General features: G+C 62.3%; 1 protein-coding gene across 1 annotated transcript; it reads right to left on the minus strand.

Annotated features, from left to right (window-relative positions):
* Positions 1-3,535: 3,535 nt before the first annotated feature.
* LOC136466077 (uncharacterized) lies at positions 3,536-5,125 on the minus strand. Its single transcript, XM_066464564.1, has 3 exons — positions 5,108-5,125; positions 4,115-4,774; positions 3,536-4,025 (listed from the first exon to the last, which is right to left on the minus strand). Exons 1-3 carry the CDS (start codon positions 5,123-5,125, stop codon positions 3,603-3,605), a joined length of 1,101 nt encoding a protein of 366 aa, XP_066320661.1. The 3' UTR covers positions 3,536-3,602.
* Positions 5,126-10,711: the final 5,586 nt, after the last annotated feature.

Consider the following 10,711-nt stretch of genomic DNA (forward strand, 5'->3'; position numbering starts at 1 on the left):
AAAGGCCTGCCCCTGTACCGCCTTTTGAGAAAGGCCGAGCGCTTTTCTTGGACCGCCGAGGCCGAGGAAGCCCTCGCCAGGCTCAAAGCACTACTCACCAACCCCCCCGTCCTGGTTCCGCCCGCCGAGGGCGAACACCTCTTGCTCTACGTCGCCGCGACGACCCAAGTGGTCAGCGCGGCCGTAGTCGTCGAGAGGCAGGAGAAGGGACACGCTCTGCCCATCCAGCGACCTGTCTACTTCATCAGCGAAGTGCTCTCCGAGACTAAGACACGTTACCCGCACATCCAGAAGTTAGTTTACGCCATAGTCTTGGCTCGACGCAAGCTGCGTCACTACTTCGAGTCCCACCCGGTGACTGTGGTGTCGTCTTTTCCCCTGGGGGAGATAATCCAAAACCGGGAGGCCTCGGGTAGAATAGCCAAATGGGCTGTCGAACTCATGGGGGAGACCTTGTCTTTCGCGCCTCGGAAAGCGATCAAATCACAGGTCCTGGCCGACTTTGTAGCCGAGTGGACCGACACACAGCTGCCACCCGTTCAAATCCAATCAGAATGCTGGACCATGTACTTCGACGGGTCTCTGATGAAGACTGGGGCCGGCGCGGGCCTGCTCCTGGTCTCGCCCCTCGGAATACACATGCGCTACATGATCCGGCTTCACTTCGCCGCCTCCAACAATGTCGCCGAATACGAGGCCCTCGTCAACGGCCTGCAAATCGCCATCGAACTTGGAGTACGACGTCTCGACGTACGGGGTGATTCGCAGCTCGTCGTCGATCAGGTGATGAAAGAGTCAAGCTGCCATGACCCCAAAATGAAGGCGTACTGCGCGATGGTACGTCGTCTGGAGAACAAGTTCGACGGTCTCGAACTCAACCACGTTGCACGAAAGTTCAACGAGGCCGCGGACGAACTGGCAAAGATGGCGTCGGCACGGACCCCGGCCCCTCCGAACGTCTTCGCCAGAGACCTCCACAAGCCGTCCGTCGACTACGCCTCGGCGACGGAAGAGGACCCATCGGCCGAGCCCACCGCAGGGCTCGAGGCCCCCTCTGCCGTCGAGACCCCGCCAGCCGAGCCCGAGGCGATGGCGATTGACGAAGAGCCTCCCAAGACCGACCAAGGAACGGACTGGCGAGTCCCTTTCCTTGATCGCCTCGTCCGAGGAGAGCTTCCTGCTGACAGAACCGAAGCCCGACGGCTTGCACGTCGCGCCAAGACTTACGTCCTCTGCAACGGCGAGTTATATAGGCGCAGCCCGTCTGGTATTCTCCAACGATGCATCACCACCGAGGCTGGCCAATCCCTACTTCAGGACTTACACGCGGGAGTCTGCGGGCACCACGCGGCGCCTCGGGCGCTCGTAGGTAACGCCTTCCGCCAAGGTTTCTATTGGCCAACGGCGGTGGCCGACGCCACAAAGCTAGTACGCACCTGCGAGGGATGCCAGTACTATGCTCGACAGACGCACCTCCCGGCCCAAGCCCTCCAAACCATCCCCATCACATGGCCATTCGCTGTGTGGGGACTGTACATGGTTGGGCCTCTGCAGAAGGCACCCGGGGGCTATACCCATCTGCTGGTAGCTATCGACAAATTCTCTAAATGGATCGAGGCTCGTCCGATCTCTCAGATCAAATCCGAGCAAGCGGTGCTATTCTTTACGGATATCATCCACAGGTTCGGGGTTCCTAACACCATCATCACTGACAATGGGACACAATTCACCGGGCGCAAATTCCTAACGTTCTGCTACGACCACCACATCCGGGTGGCCTGGGCGGCCGTAGGGCACCCAAGGACGAATGGCCAAGTAGAGCGTGCCAACGGCATGATCCTACGAGGCCTTAAGCCAAGAATATTCGACCAGTTGAAGAAGTCTGGCAAGAAATGGCTTGCCGAACTCCCGTCAGTCATCTGGAGCCTAAGAAATACCCCGAGCCGAGCCACGGGATTCACACCGTTCTTTCTGGTCTATGGAGCCGAGGCCATCCTCCCCACTGACTTAGAATACGGCTCCCCGAGGCTACAGGCGTACAACGAGCAAAGCAACCGCACTGCCCGCGAAGACGCCCTCGACCAACTGGAGGAGGCCCGCGACGTCGCGCTACTACACTCAGCCAGGTATCAGCAAGCCCTACGACGCTACCAAGCCCGGCGCGTCCAAAGCCGGGACCTGAAGGTGGGCGACCTAGTGCTGAGACTGAGGCAAAGCAACAAGGGCCGCCACAAGCTGACCCCACCCTGGGAGGGGCCGTATATCGTCGCTCAAGTGCTGAAGCCCGGGACCTACAAGTTAGCCAACGAGAAGGGCGAAATCTTCACCAACGCTTGGAACATAGAACAGCTACGTCGTTTCTACCCTTAAATTTCCAAACGTTGTTTACATTGTTTCTCGAAATGAATAAAGAAGCGTTCTTTAAATTGTTATAATCTTTCGAGGAACCCCCTTATAGACAAATCGGCTGTATAGAACCCAAGGACCGAAAGATCGTCTCAAGGGCGAAAAGGCCGGCCGAGTCGTGAGAACGGCCTATGCCTCTGGGCTACGGCAGCTCCCTCACCACCGTTTCGCCCAAAGGACAGCTTAGGTTCCGAGGAAGTTCTTTGCAGAGAGGTTATCTATCGATAGGGGCTCGACGTCACTATAACGCAATAAGGGAGACTCGGCTCTGCCTCTGCAAAGACGAGCCTCCCTCGGGGGCTAAAAAGGGGGAACCCCCCTAAGTCCCGGACACCATTTCTCAACCGTTTTTCCGAAAATTTCCACACCAAACTCTCTCGCGCTCCGACGGGACCTTCGCAAGAAACCCAAAGACCAAAAGCCTGTCTAGAGGCCAAAGGGCCGGCTGAGTCGTGAGAACGGCCTACGCCTCTGGGCTACGGCAGCTCCCTCACCGCCCTTCGCCGAAGGACGGCTTAGGTTCCGAGGGATTTCTTCGCGATCGGGACAGAGGGCACGAACTTAGAAATAGAATGGAAAACGGTTAAGAAGCACACATACGCAAATACTTTAAGGGCCTCGACGGCCACAAAAAAAACGTCACGATTCGGCAACTAACTCGATTCGGTTACATGGCCCCTTTTGGCCCAGGTCAAAGCTCAAGGATCGGCGGCTGGCGCAGGAGGGACCACCTCTTCTTCGAACAGCTTGGCCAACGCGGTGCCAGGTGCCTCGGCCGCCTCCAACAGCCTCACGACCTCTGCATCAGCCTCCTCGTCATCTTCCGGCAACACGTAGCCGTCGCTGACAGCCTCGAGGTTGATGGCGTAGTGCGAGGAGACGACGGCCAGGGCGCGCTTGACACCCGTGTGCAACGCCCCTCGGAGTCTCTCGCGGACGTGGCCGCTCAACGCGATGAGGCGGCTCCCAAGGGAGCTAGCTGATTGGACCTCCTCGACGTCCAGAGCCTCGCAGGCAGACCGGACAGCGCTGCGCAGCGCCTCGTGCTCCCTGACCTCGACATCCAGCGCTGCTTGCGCCGCGACGGAAGCCTCAGCCGCCTGGGAGGCCTCTTTCTCCAGACCTACGTCGCAGCAAGGGGTCAGGAGTCAAGCGCGAACCAGGACAAAAAGAGCAAATGGAACGAGGAACATGGTTCAGCGGAACTTACCCTCGGCCTTGCCCTTCCAGGCTGAGACCTCGACCCGAGAGGCCTCGGCCGCCTTGGTAGCCTCTGCCAGGGCGACTTTTGTCGCCTGATGCTCGCTCTGCTCCGCACCCAGCTGCCCGGCTGTAGCCTTCGCAGAGGCCGTCGCTTCTTGGGCCCGAAGCCTGAAGGAGTCTCGCTCCTCCTCCAGTTCCTTGATCTTGGCCACCAGAGGGGCGGACTGCTCCTTAGCCATGGCCAACTCCGCCTGAATGTCGGCACAACGAAGGCGGAGGTCCTCCACTTCCGCACTCCGCGCCGACAATAGTCCCTGGGCATCGGCAAGCAAGCCCTTCTGGCGCCGGAGCTGGTCCCAGATATCCCTCTCATTTCGCAGGAACACCGATTTCCCAAGGGATCGGGTCTCGAGCTCCTAAGGAGGCAAAACAAAAAACACACGTCAAAACACTGCAAGCGGGCTCGGAGAGAAAACAACGCGGCACGAGAGGGGAAAGTACTCACCCGAGTGACACCAGGCAAGTCCCTTTCCATGACAGTCATCGCTGTCTGCAACGACCGCACGGCCAATCGGCGATACTCCTCGAGGGTATCCCAACGCCCCCCCTCGGCGACGTCCTCAAGGGCGAACACAGGCTCCCCCTCGGGATCAGCCTGGTCCCGCCAGAAAACACGCGGGAAGTTCCACCCACGGGGCTCGGGCCGTAGCGGAACAAGGGCTGAACTCCCCTCGGCAGGATCTGGGACTTGTTGCTCCGCGGTACTGGCCGCCTCGACGTCCGCCGCCTCCTTCCCTCGGGAGGAATCATCAGACGAGATTGTCTGAACCAGGGGCGGCGCCAAAATTTGCCCCGTCTCCACCTCCATCGCCTCGGTCTCGACGGACCCGAGGGCTCTGGCCTCCGCCGTCTCTACCTTGATGGCCTCGGTGTCCACCGCCCTGACATCGGAGGTCTTGGGGGCTACGGCCTCGCCCTCAGTGGCCTCGGCAATAGCAGACGCCCCAGCCTCCTTCGCGGCCGCCTCGGCCCCCTGTTCCTGGGCGGCCTCCTCCTCCACTCGCTCCGCGACCGCCTTGGCCCCCTGTTCCTGGGCAGCCGCCTCCTCCAAAACGGCCTCACCCGACCCCGCGCCACGCTGCGCGTCAGCCTGCGCCTCCGCTGCCTGATGGGCGGAGGAGCTAACGTTCACCTTGAGCGCCTTACGGGGCGCCAAGGGAGGGTCTCCCACCAGAAGCGTCTGGCTGCAAGAAAAGATACTCCCAAGGTCAGCATGCAACCAAGGGGCAAACAAGAAGCGGACTCCGCCAGGAAAGACGCTTACCGCGAACGGGGATGCAACCGCTTCGACACCGTCCGCCTCCTCTGCAACGGCGGCGGTGGTGGCAGCAACGCGGCCTCGGTGTCCACCAGCGCCAGCTGGACCCCGTCGGACCCCGGCACCTCCTCGACCCTTCGCGGAGATAATGGGGTCGCCCCCACCGTCACCCCGCTCAACCTCCACCGTCGAGCCCATCGGGTCGACGGCACGCTCTTCCGACACCCGCGCCTCGGGTGTGCCGGCCTCGGCGCCGGGACGGGCCACCACTGGCCCCGGGACACCTCCTCCTTCTCCTAGGGGCGTCAAGCTCCTTGCCGGCGCCCCGGGAACCATCTCCCTGATGTCGGGGAGGTGTTCCAGGCAGGCCGTCCCCACCTCGCACCCACCGCCGTCGCTCGAAGAATCCGACACCGACGGCGAGGGAGACGGCTCCAAAGGGAGACCGTCGAGCCTCTGGCGCCGGCGACGGGCGTCCAGCTTTTCGCGCGCGAGGATCTTCTTCGTGCGCTTCGCCTCCTGGGCATCTTTCTTCTTCTTCTCCTCCTCGGCACGCGCCCTGTTCACGGATCGCCGCCGGGCGTCCTCAGGAACGGGCGGCGGGGAGCCTCGCACGTCTCTTATCCCCTGTGAGAGCGACGAAGTAAGACAACAGACCAAAAAGGCGAAAAACAAGAAGGACGCGAAAGCCTCGACAACATCCAACTTACCAGCGAGACATACCCCCGCGACGGGCGCATCGGGAACGGCATCAAGTCATCGAGCCTCGGCTTCCCGTCTACCGCCTCCCTCACCCGACGCAGGGTCTCGTCATCGGTAAGGGCGAAGGCGGACATCTTGATACCGGCGACCGGGTCGCTCGGCGTCATCTCGAACAACCGCCGTCGCCGGGCCATTAGCGGCAACACCCTCCGGCGGTGAAAGGCCGCCACGACCACGACCGCCGAAAGGCCGCAGTCACGCAGCTTCCCCAAGGCCCTCAAGAGTGGTTCCAGCCTAGGCTGGTCGACCTTGATGACGCCGTACCCCCATTTCTCCGGTTGACTCTCTACAACCCGCCCGGTATAAGGGGGAAGTCCTCCGCCGTCGTTGCGGAGGTAGAACCAGCCGTCATACCAACGACGGTTGGACGTCGACAGCTGGGCCGGGATGTAGAGGGACTGCCGGTCTTGGCGCACGTGGAGGGTGCAGCCGCCGGCCCTCTGCGCCTTCCGAGCCCCCCTCGTTCCCCCCGGCTTGGAGGTGAACGTCGCTCGGAACAAATGGAGCCACAACTCCCAGTGGGGAGCGATCCCTAGATACCCCTCGCAGACGGCGACGAAGATGGCCGCCTGCGCGATGGAGTTGGGGCTGAAATTGTGCAGCTCCACGCCATAGTAGTGCGGGAGTGCCCGCATGAAGCTATCCACCGGCGACCCGAAGCCTCGCTCGTGGAAGACGACGAAGCTCACCACGTAACCGTCGCGCGGCCTCGGCTCCGACTCGTCCCCCGGAGCAATCCACTCCGGCTCGTCGGGGTCGGTGATCGGGCGAAGAAGACCGGCCTCCACGAGCGACTGCAGCTTCTCCTCGGTGACGTCGGACCGCTCCCAGGGATCCGCCGGGAGGATGACGGGACCACCAGCCATTGCGCGGCGGAGGACGCTGCTACAGCGGTAATCTCTCCCCCTCTCTCTCTCGATCTCTCGCCCTCGCACTTCTCTTCCCCGGCGCTCTATGCTCTCAGCGACGGCACGGAGGCAGCAAAGGCGAACGCGGAAAAGGTAAGGAGGGAGAGGGCGAGGCTGTTTGCGTATTTATGCAGGGACGAATCGAAACCACCGGGCGACGAAATCGGGGAAGTTTCCCCCAGGAAATCCGGTGCGGTTATCCAGATCCGGTCTTACCGCCCACTCCCTCCTCATTAATTGCGCGTGCAGTTACGTCCCGTCGACTGACGCACGTCACGCCCAACCGCAGCAGCTGCAGGCCCCGCCCCACCTCCCCGAAAAAGCTGCCTCAAAAGGCGCGCCTGCCGTTGCTAACCGCAGGGAGAGAGGTAACCCCCACCCGATTCCTTTCAGGCAAAGGGACCAGGCACCGAGCCCGTTACGGTCCAGGGGTTCGAAGGCTGGGCCCTCAGGGGTTTCGACAGCCGCCCCAGGACAACAGAGTCAGGGGCGACTACGGGCGAGCCTATACGAGGCCGAGGCCCAAGCAAGCGAAACGCTTGGGATGCCCTGTGTCGTGTCCGAGACCGGCAGGGAAGTCTCCGAATGGGATCCCACCGTAGGGAGGCACCGAGCCACCGAGGCCCAGCGAACGGCCTCGGCACCCACTAGAGAAACCCTCCGGTACTCTTGGAGCGCGTCTCCGGACCGCTAGCCGACCCCCAGCGAACGGGGTACGGGCCTCCACTCGGACTTACCCGATAACAGCTCACCGGAAATGCCGTCGCTCGCGCCCACCGAGGGTAGCGTGGCATCTTCCACCCCTCCTTCCGAGCGAAAAGGAAGCGCGAGGGTCGAACAAAAAGTTAGGAGAATCCCTGACGGCCCTCTCGCTCCGCGCAGAGGCTAAGGGACTCTTCCTGCGAAACGTTGCCAAGTCCCAGCGACCTGGGCTCGCACATGAGGGGACTCGGCAACACAAACCCTCCTTCCGAGCGAAAAGGAAGCGCGAGGGTCGAACAAAAAGTCAGGAGAATCCCTGACGGCCCTCTTGCTCCGTGTGGAGGCTAAGGGACTCTTCCTGCGACACATTGCCGAATCCCAGCGACTTGGGCTCGCGCACGAGGGGGCTCGGCAATACAAACCCTCCTTCCAAGCGAAAAGGAAGCGCGAGGGTCGTTCAAAAAGCCGGAAGAACTCCTGACGGCCCTTTTGCTCCGTGCAGAGGCTAGGGAGCTCCTTCTGCAAAAAGACGCCGAAACCCCGCGACCTAAGCGCGCACCCGAGGGGGGCTCGGCAGTCAGACCCTCACACGCGAGGGGCGAACCAAAAGCCAGGGGACCTCTGACCGCTCTCTCGCTCCGCGCGAGAGACTCGGGGGCCCTCCTGCAACTTTGCCGAGACCCAGCAGCTCAGGCTCGCACACGAGTGGGCTCGGCAAACAGCCCCCCCCCCCGTCCGAGCGAAAAGGACGGGCGGGGGACGGGCAAAAAAGACGGAAGGACCCCTAACCGCCCTCTCGCTCCGTGCGGAGGCTCGGGGGCTCTTCCTGCACCCGAGATAAAGACAAGCGACCCAAGCCCGTTACGGTCCAGGGGTTCGAAGGCTGGGCCCCCAGGGGTTTCGACAGCCGCCCCAGGACAACAGAGTCAGGGGCGACTACGGGCGAGCCTATGCGAGGCCGAGGCCCAAGCAAGCGAGACGCTTGGGATGCCCTGTGTCGTGTCCGAGACCGGCAGGGAAGTCTCCGAATGGGATCCCACCGTAGGGAGGCACCGAGCCACCGAGGCCCAGCGAACGGCCTCGGCACCCACTAGAGAAACCCTCCGGTACTCTTGGAGCGCGTCTCAGGACCGCTAGCCGACCCCCAGCGAACGGGGTACGGGCCTCCACTCGGACTTACCCGATAACAGCTCACCGGAAATGCCGTCGCTCGCGCCCACCGAGGGTAGCGCGGTATCTTCCACCCCTCCTTCCGAGCGAAAAGGAAGCGCGAGGGTCGAACAAAAAGTCAGGAGAATCCCTGACGGCCCTCTTGCTCCGCACAGAGGCTAAGGGACTCTTCCTGCGACACTTTGCTGAGACCCAGCGGCTCAGACTCGCACACGAGGGGTCTCGGCAAAACAAACCCTCCTTCCGAGCGAAAAGGAAGCGCGAGGGTCGAATAAAAAGTCGGGTGAACCCCTGACGGCCCTCTCGCTCCAGGCGGAGGCTAAGGGGCTCTTCCCGCAGCATCGTCGAGGCCCTGCGATCCGAACTCGCACCCACGGGCCCGGCAAACACAATGTAACTCCCCACTCGAAAGAGAGAAAAGCCCCTGGAGAAGTGAAATCACTCCTCCAGGGCCTCGGGGGCTACACCCGGCGGGTGCGCTCGCGCGCACCCACCGAAACCCCGAAAACAAAATAACATCCCGACAGGAACTATGAAGAGCCAATTCTCGTCAGAACCTCAGGGGGAGTGCCTCCACTCCCCCCAAGGCTCGGGGGCTACTGTCGGATACCGTGAGAAGGGGTACCCTAAGCAAAATCCAAAAAACGACTGCTTAGACTTCGTAAAAGATCGAAACCAGCTAAACGCTGTTGGCCTCGGCCGATTCTCCGACTCGCCCGAGGCTCCAAGGGCCTCGGCCGATTCTCCGACTCGCCCGAGGCTCCAAGGGCCTCGGCCGATTCCCCGACTCGCCCGAGGCCCATCGCCGCAGGCCTCGGCCGATTCTCCGATTCGCCCGAGGCCCCCTCGCTACCGACCCCGAGCGATTCCCCGCCAAAGGCCACGGCCGGGCCACCGACCCTCCGTCTCGCGCAAGGCAGGCTCGGCAGCACTCCGCCGCCTCTTCCTTCTCCCGTCCCTCTGACAAAACGTCGTGTCACATCAGCTCAGCCGACTGTTGCCTCTGGCGACAACCGCACGCCCGGCACCGTACAGCAGAATGGCCGATGGGACAGGAGGCAGGACTGGGCAGGGGTTACCCGCCACTGTACTAACCACCGTGACGCCCATGCCTCACTATGCTGCCAACTCCTGCACCGAGGACAATGCAGCATGGGGAGCCACATCTGGGCTACTGTAGCCTCGGAATCGGTACCCAAGGCCAACAACTCCCCCCAAGAACCTCGACAGTTTGCTTCACGGGCTCGGCAGCCTGAGGGTCCATGACCACCGAGCCCCCCGCGATGGCTCGGCCTCGGCATAGTCGCTGCCCCCTACGACGTCATTACACGGCAACCCGCACGTCGCCCGCCATGTCCTGCATCAAGCCGTACTGGAGCCCCACGACGCACAAGACCGAGTACGACCCGCATGCCACTTCCGCACGTCCTGTTGAGGCGCTCAACCACTCCAACAAATCACACGGCGGCGCAGTGCAGCGACGTGGCAGACCAGACGTCCGTCACGTCAGCACCCTGCCATCCACGACGGGACTGTGCAAGGGTTACCGGCTACTGTGCTGCCTAAACTCCTGCACCAAGGACGGACACGACGTGGGGAGTCAGAACCGGGTTCCTGTGACCTCGGGGCCAGCGAACCGACCGCTCCGCCCCGCTCGAGACCCCCGATGAGCCTCGGATTCCGCCTCGCCCGAGACTCCCGGTAGGGCCTCGGGCGAACTGGCCGTGCTCCGCCTCGCCCGAGGCTGGGCTCGTCCCGAAATCTCGTCACCTCCACCTCAAAAGTCACTCCGGCAGGCTATCGCATCCAATTAATGCACCCAGCTGCCCGCACTACGGAAGTCACGATCGGCAGCATGCCGCGGCAGGACAACGGTCAAATCGCCTTTTTACCATCCCTTACTGACGATACAGGGCACCGTATCCTATAGACGCGTGTTCGGCACTGTTCCGCCCAAATCAACTATCGGCGATGGCCGCCCAGACCGCACATTGCCACCCGCTAAAGGCCTCGGCACAGCAGGCCTCGGCACAGCGGGTCTCGGCCTCAGCGCGACAGGTCTCGACGCAGCCTACTACAGCAGCCCCCAGGCCTCGGCATTTCACCAAGTCAACAAAAGTACAAGAGCGCAGCATGTCGTCAGCCTTGAAGACCATACCGACTAGACATCGACTGGAACTCCCACGACGCCATACTGCTTCAGGGAGCGGAATACGTCAGCAAATAGTAGCCTTCTCATGTA

Source organism: Miscanthus floridulus, chromosome 7 (genome assembly GCF_019320115.1).
Source record: "Miscanthus floridulus cultivar M001 chromosome 7, ASM1932011v1, whole genome shotgun sequence".
In the NCBI taxonomy this organism is placed as follows: Eukaryota; Viridiplantae; Streptophyta; class Magnoliopsida; order Poales; family Poaceae; genus Miscanthus; species Miscanthus floridulus.